We start from the raw sequence: 19,971 nt of genomic DNA, 5'->3' as shown, positions 1-19,971 counted from the left end.
AATATTGTTTTTTTTTTTAAATAACATGATCCAGGTCTGATTTAGTTATTGGTTTAATTCTCATTTTTTTCCATTTTGCATGTGTGTATGTGTGTGCATACATGCTTTTCATGTGTGTGGGTATGCCTGCATATGTATGTGTAGAAGCCTGAAATTGATATTAGGAATTATCCTCAGTCACTTTTTCATCTTGGAATCCGAGGCTAGGTCTCTCAATCAAACCCAGAGTTCACCGATGTGCCTTGTCTTTCTTACCACCTGGCCCTAGGGATCCTGCCTCTAGCAACTGAGACTGGAATTACAGGCAGGCTACCACACCCACCCAGATATATGTGAGTTGCGGGCATCTGAACTCTGGCCCTCACGCTAGTGTGGCAAGTGCTTTAGCCACTGAGCAACCTTCCTGGCTGTATTTACTGAAGTTTCTAATTCCTTCAGTTAGTACACAAATAAATGAGTTCCATAGCACCATTCAGAAATGTAACATTGACTTTGGTTCTCTGACATATGCCCTCTTCTGTCTCCTCTATGCTCTGCTCTCTTCCTCTTCCCCACCACACACACACACATCCTTCTTCTTTCAGAACACTTTTCTTCATTCCCTCCCAACTCACCTCACTGCTCCATTACCTTCCTGGGCTTCTTCCTGTTTCTCTGACCCCTTAGTGTTGGAGCCCCTTGGCTTCTCTTTGTCTGTGTAGACGGAGCTCGAGCTCATGCAGTCTGCTTTTAAGTGCCTCCTTCAGAGGGAGGAGCGGCATCCTTGTGCATCTAGCTTTCCTTGCTTGACTGCAGACTCAAATATCCAATTACCCAGCTCAACACTGTTACATCCATGTCCGGAGGACATACTCAAACCTGGCATGGCTAGCATGGAATCCCCAATCTTTCATGTGAGCTTCTTTCTGCTGTGACAAGATACTGAGAAGATAGACTGCCATGGAGGATGGGTATTTGTGGCTCATGACTTAAAACAGCTTCAGTCTGTTTGGCTGTTGTTTTGGGGCCTGTGATGGGACAGGAAGTACATCACGACAGAGAACCTGATAGGACAGAGTGGCCTGCCTTGTGGCAACAGAGAAGAAGAAGGAGAGGAAGAGCTCAGGGTCCCAGTATCCCTCCCACTAAGGCCCTGTCTCTTCATAGTTTCATCTCCTTCCAGATGTGCCTGCCACAAGCTGGGAACTAAGACTTTCATCTACTAGCTTTGAGGGGATTTGAAATTTTAGATTGTGTCTCACTCTGTGTTGCAGGCTTGACCTCTAGCTCTTGATTCTCCTGCCTCAGCCTCACGAGTGCTGGGGTTACAGATGTGTAACACCACACCCAGCTCTTTGTGGGTATTTGAGACTAAAACCACAGCATCTTCTCCTAGCCTATTCTCTTCTGCCAGGCCGTTTCCCTCAGTGACTTAGACTGAGAACCTTAGAGTTGCCATAGCATCTCTCACTGCATACTTCTCTCCTTGGAGGGTCCTGTGGCTTCTCCTCTCACTGTGTCCAGTGTCTGCCCACTCCTCAGTTCCCCCTCTGTCGAGTCCTAACCTCTCTCACCTGAATCATGGCACTGGCTTAGCATATGTCTGCCTCTGCTTGCCTTGGCAGTCCAGGTGCACATGGCAGCCATGTGGATCACTGTTTGCCCCATGTAGAGCCCTCTGTGGCATCCCTCAGTGTCAACGTTAAAAGCCCCAGTCCTTTGGATGTCTCTCTCTAGTCTCCTCATACCTCATTGCTTCCGCCTCGCTGCTCCTCACCCGGTCTGCCATAGACACACTCACATACCCACCCATCTCTTCTGGACTCTGCACTTTCTGTCAGCTGGAATGCTCTTTGGGGACCTTCATGGTCCTGAGGTTTTAACTAATGTTTCCTTTAGGAATGGGGCAGAGGTTACATCCACTCTGAAAAGGGAAGCTGGAAATTAAATGTACTTTTTTTTTAAGAAGACATGGAGTAATTTCAGATTTAAAAAAAAATAATGGAGTAGAATTATTTCAGTGCAGCACTATGTTAATTACTTGTTTTGTCGCTATGACAACACATCCCACACAAGCAACTTTAGGTAGAAAGGGTTTACTTGGCTCACAGTTCGAATGTGGTCCATCATGGTAGGAAACTCAAGGGCAGCAGGAGCTTGAGGCAGCTGGTCACTACCACTGCAGTCATGAACAGAGAACGGTGGATTCTGTTGTTCAGCTGGCTTTCTCGTCCATCCTATCAACTGAAGTTAAAGTGAGTCCTCCCATGTCAGTTAACCTAATCCAGCCAACCTCTCAGAGACGTGCACCAAGGCTGGTCTCCTAGGCAATTCTAGATCCTGTAAACTTAACAGTTAGTTTGAAAAAATGATTAGAAAGATTCTGGTTTGATTCCTACTTTCGTGTGTGTGTGTGTGTGTGTGTGTGTGTGTGTGATCTCTTAATGATCTTGATTTAGCCATTCAACCCCTAATGTCTTAGTTAGGGTTTCTATTCCTGCACAAACATCATGACCAAGAAGCAAGTTGGAGAGGAAAGGGTTTATTCAGTCTATGTTTCCACATTGCTGTTCATCACCAAAGGAAGTCAGGACTGGAACTCAAGCAGGTCAGGAAGCAGGAGCTGATGCAGAGGCCATGGAGGGATGTTACTTACTGGCTTGCTCAGCTTGCTTTCTTATAGAACCCAAGACCACCAGCCCAGGGATGGCACCACCCACAATGAGCCCTCCTACCCTTGATCACTAATTGAGACAATGCCTTACAGCTGGATCTCATGGAGGTATTTCCTCAAGGGAGGCTTCTTTCTCTGTGATAACTCTAGCTTGTGTCAGGTTGACACACAAAACCAGCCAGTACACCCCGAGACTTAGTTCCTCTTTCTATGAGGCAGACATAATTGTGCAAGTTATTAATCATAGCTCTCACTTCTCATGGATCTTTGGCACAAAGCAGCTTTCAGAACTTGTTAAATTCCTCCCATCCCTCCATGCACCCATAGACTTTGAGTTTCAAAACATTTAAATTTTTTGTGCAATTTAAACATGTTAAGTTAAATATTTATTTATTTATTTATTTATTTATTTATTTATTTATTTTGCGTCAGGGACTCAAGAATCCCAGTCCACCCTTGGACTTGCTAACAAGTTTGAGGATGACGTTGAACTCCTGATCTTACTTCTACCTCCCAAGTTCTGGGATTACAAATGTGTTTTACCCTGCCTGGCTAAATCAGGAAGCTTAAGCTTAAGCAGGACCTACTAGTCCAGTTCAATTTGTCCCCTAAAGTTTTAATAAGTTTTTAGGTAAAATCTAAACAGATTTGTGTATAATCACTCACGTGAGAAGTTTCAGCAATGACCAGTTTGGTTTTACCAGTGGGCCCAAGGGTAACTTAGACATTAACATAGTAACTTAGATCAAAACATAGTAAAAGTAGACCCGGATGGAAGGCCACATCGCCAGCTAAAGTAGAATAGTCACACAGTTAGAAGGGTGGGGAACACACCTATTTACATGAAGTGGGGGAAGGAAATGTGCGGTTTATGCCCGCTCATTTTTCAAGTTTAAATGGAACAGCATATAATGAAGAAAGGTTTGTGCCAAGAATAACTTGGTAGAATCACTGTAGCATATTTTGGTTGTAAAATGTGATTGAGGCGCGGGGGTTTGTTGTCTGCTTCCAATTTCCTGAAGCACGTGTCTCATTTGTGGGTCTCCCCAGTCAGAGACAAAGAAGCCAACCATTGCAGCCCTGTAGCCCGAGCCCCCAGGCTGTCTGTGCTGTCTTGTGAAGCTTGGGCACTGCTTGCAGAAACCCAGCCTTGCTTTTGCGGGATTGTTCAAGCATAGTTAATAAAGAGAGGCTATTTAAAAGTCACGTGGACAGTTTTGACTCTGGTGCTCGTACATTACAGAGGAGGGCCATTTGAAAACCATTATTTAGAATATCTGGTTGTGCTCACCCCTGGACAGCACAAGGTCTTGAGGGACGGGAATGTAGGGGGAAAACTGGATGATATGGAAGGAGACCTTGAAGAAGGTAAAGTGCGATAGAAAATTAAGATATTAAAAAACAAACAAGCAAACACAGAAGTCAAGGGGCTGGGAGGTCAGCTGACGGAGCACTTGCCTTCCAAGCAGTAGGACCTGTGTTTAATCCCAAGAACCCATGTTCGAAAGCAAAAACACCAATAGAAAAGCAGTGCAGCGCTACGGTATGTGTGGGTAATCTCAGTTCTGTAGAGCCCAAGATAACTGGATCCCTGGGACGCCTTGGCTAATCAGCCTGACCTACTCAGCTAGATGCAGGCCAATGAAAGAGAGACTCTGTCTCAATGAAAAGAAGCCGGATGCTGTCTGAGGTACAACAGCTGAGGTCCTCTGACCTCTGCACACACATAAAACACATGCATGCTCACCCACACAGACAAGTGTGCTTCCATGAAAGACACATATACATACACGCACTCGTGCAGCAGCAGCAACAGCAACACCACCAACAAATGACACTTAAAAATGCCTGGCTGAAAAAAAAATATATGAAATACATTTTGATAATTCTTAACGGAAGATATTTTCTTTCTCACTATGGGGGCCGTTTCATTCTAAACTATATGGATTCTGTGATTTTTTTGCTTCAAAGGATTTTTTGTTATCAAACCCCTGAAATGTTTTTTCATTCCTATGATGGTTCGGCTGGAGCCAGCCGCTCGATTTTCTTGGCGTTCCCCAAACATACCAGCAATGTTTGTGGGATGCGGTCTCTGCGCCGTCGGAGCCTTGCGTTCTCCAGTGCTTTTCCTTGTGGTGCATGTTTGTAACCCATCTCACATCTCGCACAGGCTGACAGTCGCCTGGAAGAGGGCACCTCCTTGCACAGCTTTGGCTCTCCTTGAAGCACTTTGTCAGAGTGCTGGGAGGTCTCCAAACCGTTCCTACCGACTTGCTGAGTGGAGCAATTTATTTCCTTTCAGTTCCCCAGGTTTCTGTCAAGACCAGGAACATGTCTTTTCCCATCAATGCCACCCAGTGGGGGGGGGGTCAAGTGTCTCTAAATGGGTCACTTCACATATATCTGGGGCGGGGGGTGGTCCGCACTTGACCACTAAGGCTCCTCCAGCTGCCTCTTCCACTTTGCTTTGTCCTTCCTCATTTGCTGTCTTTTCCTTCCCAATTGTGTCATGGACACTCAGGCACTGCAGTCACCTTTCCACTTCGTCCTAAGCAAGCTGGGGTCCTTCTCCTTTTTGCTCAGTGGTTGTTTCAATCACGTATGGACCCAGGACACACAGGCCTCCTGAGTGTTTGCACTTGCTATTTTCCAGTCCCCTGTGGTCCTTTCTTCCCTTTCCATAGCTGGCAGAATCCTGCACATCCTCTGAGTCCCGTTAACTTCCTTACAAGGTCTTTTCTAATTCTAAAGAATTTGAATATGCATTTATAGTTTCTCGGAAGTTAGACTACAATCGAAGGAGAGCTACAGGCTTAACATGCAGAGCTCTCAATGATGGATGATGGTCCCTTTCTTGTCTGGCTCTGAGTTGTCAGACAGCCCGGGTGTTTGTCTTGGATGATAATTTTCCAAGTTTTTGGACAGTGCTGACTTTGGTTGATCTTAAGTCTTCTTAGTAGGACCATGGGGCAGTTTTTCACTATTGTCAACTTGATTAAGGGATACCTAGGAGATTAGGGACAGATCATGCTGGCCTCCTTTGAATACATTACTGGGTAATTATAGGATTCTCTCTGCCCAGTTACTCCATTGCTACAGACCCAGAAACACTTAGGCAAGTAACACAGACCCTCTGAAATCACGAGTAGAATAATTCCTCTTTGTTTTTGATAATTCTTCAGATACTTCATTATAACAAATATATATATATGTATATATATATATATATGTGTGTGTGTGTGTGTGTGTACCATTCTGATGAAAATATTATTTGAGGTTAATGACATAGTTTTAAAACAGGGATTTAGGACCACCAGTTAAAAAGACACACCTATACATCACAACCCACTATACAAACAAGCACCCAGACACATTATTTAAAGCAGCTGTTTTACCTTTAAGGGACTTTACCTTTACTGGACACACCCTGGCATTGTTTGCTCTTCTAATCTTATTTCCTCTCTAGTCTTTGCTGGGGGTGACTCATTATGGCGGCTGGATGACCCCCACCAATGGGCTGAGATCCTAGTTTGAACAGCAGTTCTGTGTGCAATGCTTGCACGTGTTAGGGTTTCCATACAAAGCTGGTGTGAGTTCTGAGACCACCCTTCACATGATGAATGGGCTTAACTAAGGTGGTAAACTACGCTCCAGAGCAGGGCCATTGTCCCTGTGGAATTTATGACTTTCCCTCTGTTGAATGTCAGCCATGCTTGTCCACTGAGCTCAGGCTCCTGGGGCTGTCAGTGCTGCCCAGTGGCTGATTTCTTTCATCTGTTAATGGCCTCCCACTGCATCCGAGAGAAAACCTGTGGGGCTCAGCAGTGGTTCTTAGCTTAGAGGCCTTAGGCAGCAGCTTGCTTCCTGCCCACGATGTTTGTAAAGATTACAAATTCCTGCAGAGAACAGATGTTCTTTTTGCCTGCCTCTTTACCAGAATGAGTTCAATGGGTTTAGAATCAGAAATTCATTCCATCAAGTCCTGGTATTCAGTACCTGCATTCCAACTGTGGGCCATTGACAAAACAAACTGGGGTTTGGGTGATATTGACAGAGTTTAAACCTGGGTCCTTTATAGAACTGAATGGTGTTATTTTACACATGTATCCCTTTCATGTGGATTTGTAGTCACACGTGGGAAGTAAGACATTAAGACTGGTTTCCTTAGCTGTGGACACACTGGACTAGATACTGACACGTTTTGGGGAGCTGGTGTGTTATCTGATGTTGAGGGATGTTTCTGACCTCCTGATACTTATCTGTCTCTAAGAGATGTGTCCTTTGGGGTTATGGTCTCCATAAGACATTAATGGTTAAATTAAGGCATTAATAGTTGCTCAGTGTGTTACTGGATTATTCGTTCATCTTTGCAATCACAAAGATCTAATCATTTAAATACTTGGCTTGGGGCATTGTTTTCTTGGGCATTTGATACCTATTGTAAATTATGTTTTATATGCTGTGATTTTTAGCAGGGGTTGACAAAAATCATACATTATTAGTACAATTTAGTAAATTATAAATTTGTATGTAAATATAGATGAGGTCTAATGGCTCATAATCAATGACAGATCTGAAATGACAGATGACAAAAGATTTGATATCCTACTACACAAAATTAGTAGTTTACAGCTGATGGTAGTCATATTTTCTGGGTATTTTCACATACATTTCCATACCTGACTCTCCATCTGTGCCAGATAGTTTTATTTTTAGTCTGCAAAGGGGGAAAATTAAATCCAGAAAGAATAAGTACCTTTCCCCAACATCTTATATACCATATCAGATGCAAGTAAGTCTTCACTCAAGTTCTCTGACACAAACCAGACCAAGTTCTGATCCTTGTCTTCCAAATAGAAAGATGTCAGCAGACCTCATGGTGGTAAGCAATGATGACCCTCTATCTTATCTAGCTCTTGGCTCTGGCTGAGGGATTCACTACTGACTATGGGGAGCCGAGTTTCTAATCTCTTTGGAACTATGGAGCCTGTTGGTATCTCTTTGTGGGAGACCATGAGTTTTACTGTTTCACTCAACAAGAAACCTGCCTTTGTTCAGTGGCCCAGACTCTAGCTCTGCTCACCCCACTATTCAATTCCAGCTCTCCTTATAGCTAGTTCCTGCTGGCTTCTTCCTTCTCTCCATCTGGGCTCAACTCAGCCCCAAGATGCAATGGTCCAAGTTTTATTTTGTTTCTTTGTCTTGTCTCCTGTTCTAAGTCCTGCACTCCTTTGAGTGTAGAGACTTTAGTCATCAGTGTACCTCATTCTGAAGGCAAATGATGACTAGGTAAATCTTAAATCTTAAGTCTAAAGTAAAAAGATTTATATTAATTGCATTGACAAAGGAAGTCTCAAAAAAAAGCCCAGCAGAGACATTGTTCTCTGGCTAAGTCTCATGAAGAGTATTTTAAACAAGTGTAGCAAGCTTAGAAAGGAACAATATGAAATATATGGTTCGAGAATTAAAGGGGCACCAAGAAGTGAAATGGAGCCGAATCCTGTGTTCAAGGAACTAGCAGATTAAAGAAATGGGATTTTGAGGAAAGATCCTACCCAGCTAAATTTAGATCCAGGCATGGTGCTACCCATCTTTAATCCCAGGACATAAAACCAAACAGATCTCTGAGTTCAAGAGCAGCCTTGTACAGAGCAAGTTCTAGGTGAACAAAAGATTAAATACATGCGTGGTGGTACACACCTTTAATCCCAGGAGACAGGCATGCAGATCTCTGAGTTCAAGGTCAAGCTATAGAACAAGATCCAGGGCAGCCATGCTTAGGCAGTGAGGGAGCTGGAGAACAGAAAGCTGGTGATGATTTAATAGAACAAGGGGCCATGTTCCAGCTTCTTCAAGCATCGTCACTGAGGTGAAATCTTCTGGGAAGTGCTTTCTGAGAGCACAAAGAAGCTGTGTTCCAGAGATAGCCAAGGTTGTACATTGTGCTACAGCTGGACTTGGTAATGTGTAAGAGTCACCCAGGTGGTACTGGTTTTGAAGGCCTGAAGGGGTCATGAAGAGCAGCTAAGACTTGGCATTGTAAGAGGCCATGAAAGGCCATTGGTCAAGGTGCAGCTTCAGTTATAGTTGAAGATTCAAGACTGAAGGGGTCACGCAAAGGAGTTGAGGCTTGGCACCATGAAGAGAGTCTATGAGAGGCTATTGGTGAAGCTTAGTTGCAGTGGAAGACCCTAGCATATTGGAGATGCCAGTACCGTGGGATGATCACCAAGAACAGCAGCGACAGTGGAGTGGATCAACCTGAGCTTAGAGTGCCACAGAGGGCAGAGTTGGAGAAGCGTTGCCAGTCCTTTGGAGAAGCCCGAAAGATCATGCATGGATCCCAGACATTGAAACAAGAAGCTGTAACATTGAAGTTGCCTTGAAGACTCCAAGATGTTCGAGATGCCAGAGCCGTGGGCTATCTGCTGAGGAAAGCTGCTAACAGGGAGTAGAACCTGCCCAGGAAAAGAAAACATGTTTGTTGCAATCAACAAAAATGAAAAAGGATTTGGAGATCTGAAGACTGCTTTGACATCGGTCATGGAGATGCAGAGTTTGGAGTTTGCCCAGCTGGTTTCCTGTCTTGCTTTGGTGATTACAGTTAAGAGATTGGATGAATCTCAGAAGAGACCTTGAACTTTGGAGTTTTAAAATTGTTGAGACTTGTATAGACTATAGGGATCTCTGAAGTTGGGCTAAATGTACTTTGCATTATGCTATGTTTAGGTATGGCCCTCCATCGACTCGTGTTTGAACAAGCCTATGGGGGCCACAGAGTGAAATGTGATGGTTTGTATACGCTTTGCTCAGGGAGTGACACTATTAGGAGGTATGGCCTTTTTGGAGTAGGTGTGTCTTTGTGGGTCTGGGCTTAAGACCCTCACCCTAGTTACCTGAAAGTCAGTCTTCCACTAGCAGCCTTCAGATGAAGATGTAGAACTCTCAGCTCTTCCTGCACCATGCCTGCCTGGATGCTGCCTTGATGATAATGGACTGAACCTCTGAACCTGTAAGCCAGCTCCATTTAAATGTTGTCCTTATAAGAGTTGCTTTGGTTATGGTGTCTGTTCACAGCAGTAAAACCCTAAGGAAGACACCATGAAAGGTGTTTTTTTTTTTTTTTTCTTGTTTACAGTCCGTCACAATGGTTGTTGCAATTTTGATGGCCTCATCTAAAAAGTTGTACCTATATGTTGACATTTTACATATGGCAATTGATCATCATTTGAAAACCAGAGAGCCCCTTCTATTCTTGTTTGTGATTTTATTTTCAGACACTGCCGGATACATTCGTGTGTCTGGGGAACAAAATGAAATAGAAGGATTTCTTTTGAACCTTCATGGGATTGTGACTAATTTAAAAAAATCTGAATGTTATTGTGATCTAATAGATGAAGATAGTTACGTGAACCTTTGTGCATGGCATCTAGCCTTTGCTTATATAAACTATCTTAATGGTCGTTGAATTTCACAGAACCTTCACCTACGTTATGTCCCTATGAACTGTAGGCCTCACTATGTCTCAGGGACCTAATGAGTATTATTGCAGCTTATACCTCCATGTGTACTTTTGTGATTTAATATAATCTAATAGATATCTTTGCTATTTTTAAGTTATAGGCCTCTACACACACACAGACACACAGACACACAGACACACAGACACACACACACACACACACACACACACACACACATATATATTTACAGGACCTTTTTTAAAAAATTGTTTTATTATTTTGGTTTTAGTCTCTTTTCTACCAAAAGAGTTTAAAAACTGGAATACTGTAAAAATTGCCTTTGTAATGAAGTTGTGGGGGTTGGAGGGCAGAGTTTGCTAAAACTTTGACTTATTTATTTTCTTCTTTTTGGACAAAAAAAAAAACATAGCTGAGGCATGATAAGTAAATGTCTTTGTCAGAGTCACTGGGACAATAGTTACATAGTGTCTCTCGGGCCTACACTGTCTCATAGATGTTGAATATGCTCTCGCTGCTGCTGCTGCTGCTGCTGCTGCTGCTGCTGCTGCTGCTGCTGCTGCTGCTGCTGCTGCTGTTTTTAAGGCTGTTTCTTTCTCCAGTGGGTGGAGTTGGCCAGGTGGGTTGAACAGCTGGCGTCGGCCAGGTGCACTGAACAGCTGTTCAGATTTGCCTCTGTTAGCATCTGTTAGCATCTGTACTGCTGTTGGCTTCCTTCACCCCTCCTTTCTGAGCTCCCCTGCCTATGTAAAAAAGACTCATCCCCAATGAGTCTGTCTTTTGAACGTAGCCGGTAGGGAGGAATCTTGCTTTTGGTCTGTGTCAGAATCAGTCTTCTAAGCTAGGAGTTGCCTTCATCAATCCCATGGATGTTTCCAGAAGCTTCTTGTGAGCCCACAGTTCAGGCTTGTAGGCAAACTTAAAGTGAACGATAGGGTCTTCTGGTATCTTTCTCAAATGATCACGATAATAAAATTAATTAAGGGGCTGGACATGAAGCTAACCTGGCAGAGTGCTTGCCTCTCCTGTTGACAGCCCTGTGCTTGATCTTAGCACCCACCCCTTGTGTGTATGCGGCATGCACACCCTAGTCACACATGCACAGTAATAAATAAATATTTTCTTAAAAAAGAAAAAGCTTTAACAATAGATTGAAGTGTTTGTGCTAAGGGCACATTTGAGAGCTATTTTGGTGGAAAAGTACACACTTAACTGTGGATGTATGTAGACGTCTAGAGAGAATAGCACTCAAAGAGATTTTAAATAATCTTTTTAAAAAAGAATTTATTTTTATTAATTCTTACTATGTGTATGTGTGCCCGTGGCTATGTGCACGTGTGTACAGGTGCCTGCAGAGGCCAGAGGTATTGGATCTACTGGAGCTGGAGTTACAGGCAGTTGTGAGCTGCCTGAAATGGGTGCTGGGAGCAAAACTCCAGGCTCTGGAAAGGCTTCCTTAACCACTGGGTTGTCTTTCCAGCCCCATGAACCTCATTTCTTGGAAAATAAAATTAAAAGGTGGTTTCTAATGTGCTTTGGGCAGGATTACAAGCTGATAAGACAAACACCATTGCAAAAAAAAAAAAAAAAAAAAAAAAAGGAATTCCTAGTAGCTGTAGGACCCAGGAAAGTTAGGGCTGTGTGCTGGTTGTAACCATCTGTGTTACCTCACTTAAGAGATTCCCATACCGATAAAAAGTTTAAATTCAAAGTTTAAACTGCCATTTTCTAAGGTTCATTGTTATTTTAGCATTTTTATTTGAAATATCTCAATTGATGTCTTTATAGGAAATCTTCATGGCAATTTTTTTTTTAATACTGACCTTTTGAGACAGGGTCTCATGTAGCCTATGCTGGCCCCAAACCTGGAATGGCCTTGGGCTTGTGATAGCCTCACCTCCACCTCCTGAGTGCTGGGATTACAGTTGTGTATTGCCATACCTGGTCTGTGGGGTTCTAGGGTAATGACCAGGACCCTGTGCATGTCGGATAAATAGCAATTGAACTAAATCACCCCCTGTTTTTTTGTCCTGCTTAGTGAGATACTTTCCAATCTTCGCCTGCTGCTGGGGCATGGATTTCTATTTTATAGCTCTCTCTGGCAGTTCTGAGCCCTTACCTCTATGTATCCAGGAACCTCTTAAGTGTTGGCCTCACATTCTCTCTCTCTCTCTCTCTCTCTCTCTCTCTCTCTCTCTCTCTCTCTCTCTGTGTGTGTGTGTGTGTGTGTGTGTGTGTGTGTGTGTGTGTGTCTGTAGTACCCTGTGTGGTGGTAGTGAATCAAAAGGGCCAACAGAGTGAGGCCCAGGAGCCCTTCTCCTTTGGGTCACCACTGGAATGACCAAAGAGTTGAATGCAGAAGCTCATTCCCTTCGCCAACTGGGAAGGTCCAAGAGGCAACAGTTGGGAACTTCTGTGTCCCTTTTTACCTCCCTAAGTTTAAACACACAAAGTGCTCCAGGGAACAAACCAACAACTCAGGGTGTAAACTACAGAGACACGCACAGGGCTCTGTGCGTGTCCTCCTGTGTCAGATGTGTCCTGTCTTCTTATTACTGTGCCCTCGTCAGTATACATAGGTGAATGGCTCATGGTAAGGCAGGCCAGAGTTGCATAGCAGGCTGCATTTCAGCATTATTAATTAGATGTTAGCCTTAGTTTTAAGAAGTCCAAAGGAGCTGTTAAGTTTACTGCTTGTGCCCTTGCCTTTCCCCTCAGCCCACCCCCAATGTAAAATGTGTTTGCATGGATAGAACCAGGCAGAAGACATGGCTTTGATTGTCGTTAGAGGAACCTGGGTCCAGTACCAGTCACTTTCCTGTCTTTGGCTTTGTAAGTCATGATGGAACCCTCCCTAGAGGATGTACAGTCAGCGCATGAAGAGAGCCTCAGCTTCAGGAGTCTTCCAGTGTGGGGGTGGGGGCAGCAGAGGGCTGGGATATAGAGTTGATTGGGGATGGGAAATGCTGTGTATATGAAAAGCAGCTGGGTCCTTAAAGGATTAGAACCGCTTTGTCAGTCCGGTTCACTTCTGGGTACATACCGAGGCAGATTGAGAGAAGGCAATACCTGCCCACCTGTATTCATAGCACCGTTATCCCTGTGAGCAAAGGGGTAGAAGGAATTGAGAAGTGTATCAGGAAGTGAATAGATCAGAAGAGTGTGTATGTTCACACACACACACACACACACACACACACACACACACTGGAATGTCATGAACAAGGAAAGAGATTCTGACAGGTGTTCTCACGCTGGAACTCAGAAGACATTATGCTATGTAGACTAAGCAGGCCACAGGTGGATCGATATTTTATGATTCTTCTTATGGTATGCATGGAGGTATCACATTCATGAAGACAAAAGGTAGAGTCCTGATAGCCGGTGGCTTAGGGAGTGAAGACCACACTGCTCAGTGGGCTACAGAGTTCCAGTCTGCAGGGAGAAAAGAATGGTAGACATGGATAGTGACAATAACAGTACACTTAGTGTTGCTGAGCCTAAAATGGGGAAGGTGGCCAATCTTCTTAGGCATGCTTCACTGTAATTACAAAACAGACCCCAGAAATGGGACTGCAAAGGTCACTCGGGACCCTTCTTCACTTTGCAGTTTAGATCTGTTAGAAAACAAAGGCTTTGTGTCAGGCAGAATGTCACTAGGTGGCATTCCCCATCCCAGCACCCTCTCCTCCCCTTAGAAGGCCACCTTGTCCTCCTGAGGTTGACCTCTGACCCCCACCAACCGTGCTGGAGGAAAAGTCAAACCCTTGGATGAGGTCAGCCTCTGTAACTTAGGACTTTAGCCAAGGACTCTGGCTGTTGGCCTTTTGTTTTGATTGCTTGGCCAAATAGAGAACAATGAGTTACTCTTGTCCTGTGAGGAGGCAGAGGGGGATGGGGGGGCACATCCCTACCTTGCTTCTTGTCAGCAGAGCCTGAGAGTTGTTTTCCTGGGAGCAGTGACAGATGAACAGAGCCTGATTCATCTGAACATCCTCACTTGCTGCTGCTGAAACAAAGGCTGACGTCACTTCAGCTGCAAACTCCGGAATGTCCGAGTCTGGCTTCTTTCAAATCTCCAAACAGTCTTGATCAACCAAGAAATTCACAGACCTCTCCTTTACTCTCTTGACAGTGTTTGCTCTAGGTTATTACGTTGTTTTTGTTATTTTATTTATGAGGTGGGGGCTTACGGGCCACGGTGTGCAAGTAGAGGTCAGTGAACAACTTGCAGGGGTCGTGGCATCCAGGGATCTGTCTCAGGCCGTTAGGCCTGGCAGCAGGTGCCTGAAACATTGACGGGTGATTTTTGAGCACCAATACTTTATTTCTGGATAACCTATATAAAATCATTGGGTTATTTAAATTTTAGAGCTGGGGGTCTGATGTTGCCCAAATGTGTAGCCCACTATCCCAAACTCACTGTGTAGCCAATGATGGCCTTCAACTTCTGCTCCTCCTGCCTTTACTTCCTGAAAGGCTAGCAGTAAAGCCGGTACTGAAGTGCTTGTTTTTAAGCCACGCTGAGGACCACACCCAGGGTTTTGTAGGAGATGTGCAGTCAACCAACCAGGCCACATGCCAACTCCCGTTTCTTTGCTTTTCCTTGTTGGAAGTTGAGTGTAAAATGCTTGATGGAATTTTCACCTTTTTTTTTTTTTTTTTTTTTTTTCAGGATCACTTCATGGATTGGCCCCTCACGCCTGTGTTTATTAAATACCTGCATTGTTCCCAAGACCATATAAAACCCACCGAACATTAACCTCCCTCCCAGCAAAAGCCAGACTGCAGGTAAGGACAGCTCAGATACATATACATACGTGGGTCTCTCATAAAGTACATGACCCATGGAGTAATAAAAAAAGGGGTTCATTTGTTCCAGTGACTGGGTTTTTAAAGGGTCTGATAACTTCCCCCAACCAGATAGCTATCCATTTGATTTCCCCTTTGTGAATATGTGCTTCCATGTGCAAGAGCGAAGAATTTAAAAACCTGCTAAATATGCTTGCAACCTCACAGGAAGTACAAATGGTGTTGGCTCGGAATAGTTCCGGGTTGATCAACATTTAAAGGGTGTGGGGAGGGTTGGAGCAATTTCTACTTTGTGTTTCGCTTACCTAATCAACTCGGTGAGCTAACTGAAACGTTAAAGGAAATTTGAAGAGACCAGTGCCTTGTTCTGCGGCCCACATTCTAACCGGTATGAATTTGCATGTTTTTCTCTCACTGCATTTTAAAGTGAATCTACAAGTCTTAAACAAGGCCTGGAGACTATGTTTATAAAAGTGTTTTTCTCTCCCAAATAAAAGTTCTTATTTCCTCCCCAAGCCTTTTTAAATCTGACCCCCATACTCTTGGAATCTTCTAGTCTTTTCTTTACCTTGTACTTGAAAATGCCCATGAAGCATAGCACCTGGGTTCCATTACTGGGGCTGTGGTTGCATGGGAGCAGGGACCTTGATAAGTCCTCTGGGACCAAAGGTTCTGCATGAGTAGATTCACCTAGCTGTCAATTGATGTATTTTTTAAAATAACATTACTGAACATGTACAAACAGTTATTCAGAAGTGATTCAGTGGGAAAATACAGAGCGATATCAATCTTCATTGCATTTCCATTGTCGAGTGTTGTATGTGTAATCTAAGATGGAAAAGACACATGAAGATGTATATTAGCGATGAGGAAAGATTGCACTCAAAGACTTGAGTATTCAGGGTTTGGGAATCTGAGGGGTCCTGAGGCCCATTCCCCAATATTATGTGAATTATCGCCTTCCATTATAATTCCTATGTAATAAAGATGTAATTTCTTTGATGCATCTCTGGTGGCATATCCATGTGTTGTAGACTTTCCTTCATTTTTCTTCAAGGATCTTTATCCAACGTTGAGTCTGAGGGAGGTCTCTACTTTTAGCTGATACTTGTTTGTCTCTTCAGTTTTAACAGTGTGCCACTGATAATGACTTACTTAGAACCCCTAGCACACAAGCATGCAGTGTTGTCTGTGTGGCCCAGCATTGCCTTGCACAATTCAGTACATGACTCTTATTTCTACTCCTTTGAATCTTGTCAGGCATTGAAAGAAATGCCCCACACTCTCCATTCTACCTGTTTAATATTATGACAGACATTATTTTACTGCTACTGTTATTATTGTTATTATTATTTGGAAAGTCCTCTTTTACTGCACTGTAATTTGCATGGCTCATACTGATACAACTGTCCTCCATTTAGGTTGAAATGGGGAACTCTGAGAGTCAATATACCTTCCAAGGATCCAAGAATCATAGCAATACCGTCACTGGTGCTAAGCAAAAGCCTTGCTCTCTGAAGATACGCAGCATTCATGCGAAAGACGAGAAGTCCTTGCATGGTTGGACTCACGGGAGCAGTGGAGCAGGCTACAAGTCCAGGTCCCTAGCCCGAAGCTGCCTTTCCCACTTTAAGAATCACCAGCCTTATGCCACCAGACTCGGTGGACCCACCTGTAAAGTCTCAAAGGGCACTGCCTATTCCAAGCACAGAGTAAATGCCCCAGGAAATGATTTCCAATGCAACAATGGTGCTATCTTACCCGAGAATGGCTTCCACCATGTTGGCCGAGAATCGGGGGAAAGCCACATCACCTCAAGGGACTGCAATGGACACCTTCTCACTTGTTATGGGAGAAATGACAGCATTGCTTCCACCCCTCCAAGCGAGGACCGTAGAAGCCCCAGGGTGCTCATCAAGACACTGGGGAAGCTAGACGGGCGTTTAAGAGTTGAGTTCCACAACGGTGGCAACCCCCACAAAGGGCCCTCTGAGGACCCCAGTGGACCCGTACAGCTGCTGAGATACTCCCCTACGTTAGCTTCAGAAACCTGCCCACTGCCAGAAACTCGGCGGCGGCATTCGGGTGCCGGCTCCCCAGCCAGCCAACGCCCTTCTCCCACTGACTCTCGCCTGCGGTCTAGCAAAGGTAGCTCCCTGAGCTCCGAGTCATCCTGGTATGACTCCCCCTGGGGCAATGCTGGGGAGGTGAGTGAGGTAGACGGCTCCTTCCTGGCTCCCAGCACCCCAGACCCTAGCCTCCCCAGCAGCTTCCCACCCAGTGACACCAAAAAGCCTTTCAACCAAAGCTCTTCTCTCTCCTCCCTCCGGGAATTGTACAAAGATGCCACCCTGGGGTGCCGCTCACCTTCTGGCACCTACCTATCTTCCAATGAGTACATTGGCTCCCAAGTCAGCCTGAACAATCGAGTCTCGTTTGCGTCTGACATGGACGTGCCCTCCAGGGTGGAACACAAGGATCACACGCACTACAGTTCCTTCACTCTCCCGTGCCGCAAATCCAAAGCCTTAACTGAGGATGCAGCTAAGAAAGACACCCTCAAAGCCAGAATGCGACGCTTCAGTGACTGGACAGGAAGCCTCTCCAGGAAGAAGAGGAAACTGCAGGTGAGAACACCCTGGCTTAGGTGAGGAGAGGGGGTCCTAGAGTTTTTCCATCCGTGTCTGAAGCTATCCAGATCCTCAGGTGAGCCGGAGAAGGAAGAGTTTATAACAGAAGGCTCAGCACAGCTTATTCTCTGGTGGATTTTTCTTTCTTATTTGTTTAGATGCCCACTTCGAGTCTTCCCCCAACTTCAGTGACTCCGAATTTAGGTTTGGGGTTAGGTGTAGGGGTAAGGGTGTAACAGCGTATTATTACTGATGGGGTGGCTGAAGAACAGACTGATATTTCATAGTTCTGCAGGTTGGAAAGCCGTGGATCCCTGTGGTGAGACTCTGGGAAGGACCTGTTCTGGCTGCTGAAGGTCCTTATACAGTAGGGAGTGAGAGAGCCCTAGTCTTTCTCTTCTTATAAGGACACCAGGACCTTCAGGACTCCAGCCTCTGGCTCTCATCTAAACCCAGACCCCTCAAAGACCCCATTACTGTCTCTATGTGGGTCAAGGTTTCAGCATAGGCTCTGAGGTGAGAGAAGACAGCAGCACCCTGAGCCCATAGCAGCCAGGTTCTGCACTAAAATTGCCTTGGCTCTCCCCCAGGCCTGGGTCTGAAGCTGGTTCAACTGTTCTTGGAAGCCTAGAGCTGGCTGAAGGTCCAAGGGAACTGGCAATCAGAGGCCTTTGCTAGACCCCAGTCATCAAGTCCAAAGACAGATGGAAGGAAGCCAGTCACTGATTTCAGATAAGGAGGCCTTCCCAAAGTGATATTACTTTATATTTAAGTCGGTTCATTAAAAAAAAAAAAATCTCCTAAAAATTATAAGCCACAGAGAATATGTGTGTGTGTGTGTGTGTGTGTGTGTGTGTGTGTGTGTGTGTGTGTGTTGCCGGGATGGAACTCACTGCCTTACACATGCTGAACAAGGGCTCTTACCACTGAACTACACCCCAGGCCATTTGGTCTTTTTGGTTTTATTTGCTCTGTGAGGCCATAGAGTTGAAGGGAATCTGATTGGACAGTGTCTTTATAGGGGAATGTTGTCTTAACCTTGCAATATACATATTTATGTGAATATAAAAAAAATTATGGGGCATTAAGAGCAGGTGACAATATAACTTGTCCAGATAGATCATTTTCTGTTTATAAAGTTGGCCATTGGTTACTTCCTTCTTGTGTGTCTGCAGGCACCACCCTCTCTCCCAGGGGAGATGGATAAAAGGTGGCCACTGTTCTGTCTCTAGGACCTTTCTTCAAATCCCTCAGGGTAATAATTTGCTTGCTCTTGGGTGATGGTCCCTTGAACCAAATCACCACCAAGCATGAAGTTGCTTTGGGCCTTTCCCTCCTGGCTCTGTTTCTCAGCCTCTCACAGTGCTTGAGTGTTCAGTACCTGCTGTCCCTTTGGCTCCCAGTATTATAAAGCTGGTTATATCCAGCTGCTGACCACCAAGCCTCCTCAAGCACACACTGTCATAGAGTACCACTTTCTGTTTGTCTGGAGCCTATTTCTTCATCTGTGTTTGTGGCCTGACTCAACATACAATGATCTTGTTCATTAAACATATTCAAGTTCTAGTTTACAGGTCCAAAGCAGAATTGTCACCGTGGTGTGTGGATCAGGCACTAAGTGTCCAACCTTCTCAGGGAGACCGAACCTCCTTTAGTTCTGTGTCACAGACAAACTTGCCTCTGATATATTGTATACCATGTGCAGTTATGAGCAAAACAACCAGAACTTTTTTTGTTTTTATGGGTTTTTTGTTTGTTTGTTTGTTTTTTGAGACAGGGTTTCTCTGTATAGCCCTGGCTGTCCTGGAACTCACTCTGTAGACCAGGCTGGCCTCAAACTCAGAAATCCGCCTGCCTCTGCCTTTTAAGTGCTGGGATTAAAGGTGTGCACCACCACTGCCCAGCTCAAACAACTAGAATTTTAAAAAAGAGAATTTTAATGCTAGAAAGGACTCCCCCAAATGTTTAGATAGAAGTAAGCTGCAGAATCAAAAAGTTGAGGTCTACTTGGAGACACAGGGTCAGGTAGTGGAGAAGCAGGTTGGGGGCTGCATCTGTAAAACCTCCGACTAATGCCAAGGTATTATTGACTACTATTAATTATTGTCGAATATAATGATAAAAAGTTTAGACTTTTATTTTTAAAGTGACTCATCAGGACAGCCTTTTGAAAGTTTTGTCTGTGGATTCCCCAATAATTGATTATCTATAAATATGAACAAGATTGACTTTTTAGGGGCAGTAAATATTCCAGTCCTAATGGCCAGACATTTCTTTTCCCTTCACTGAAAGGATTAGGAAAAGGGCCATATAGATGCAACCCAGCCATGTACGATGGTTCAGGATTGTCATCCCAACTATGAGGGAAGCTGAGACAGGAAAATTGAGGCCTTCC

General features: G+C 44.4%; 1 protein-coding gene across 4 annotated transcripts in view; it reads left to right on the top strand.

The window, feature by feature from the left end:
* Tiam2 (TIAM Rac1 associated GEF 2) overlaps window positions 1-19,971 on the top strand; it is a 204,525-nt gene that overhangs the window by 82,249 nt on the left and 102,305 nt on the right. For all 4 annotated transcript variants that reach the window (XM_076926716.1, XM_076926717.1, XM_076926718.1 and 1 more), the window contains 2 exons: window positions 14,810-14,925; window positions 16,368-17,573. In XM_076926716.1, coding sequence (XP_076782831.1) covers window positions 16,374-17,573 — 1,200 coding nt within the window. In that variant the 5' untranslated portion in view covers window positions 14,810-14,925; window positions 16,368-16,373. The remainder of the gene's footprint in view (window positions 1-14,809; window positions 14,926-16,367; window positions 17,574-19,971) is intronic.

This window comes from Arvicanthis niloticus, chromosome 28, assembly GCF_011762505.2.
Source record: "Arvicanthis niloticus isolate mArvNil1 chromosome 28, mArvNil1.pat.X, whole genome shotgun sequence".
Lineage (NCBI taxonomy): Eukaryota > Metazoa > Chordata > Mammalia > Rodentia > Muridae > Arvicanthis > Arvicanthis niloticus.
This window is presented reverse-complemented; position numbering and strand designations above follow the sequence as displayed.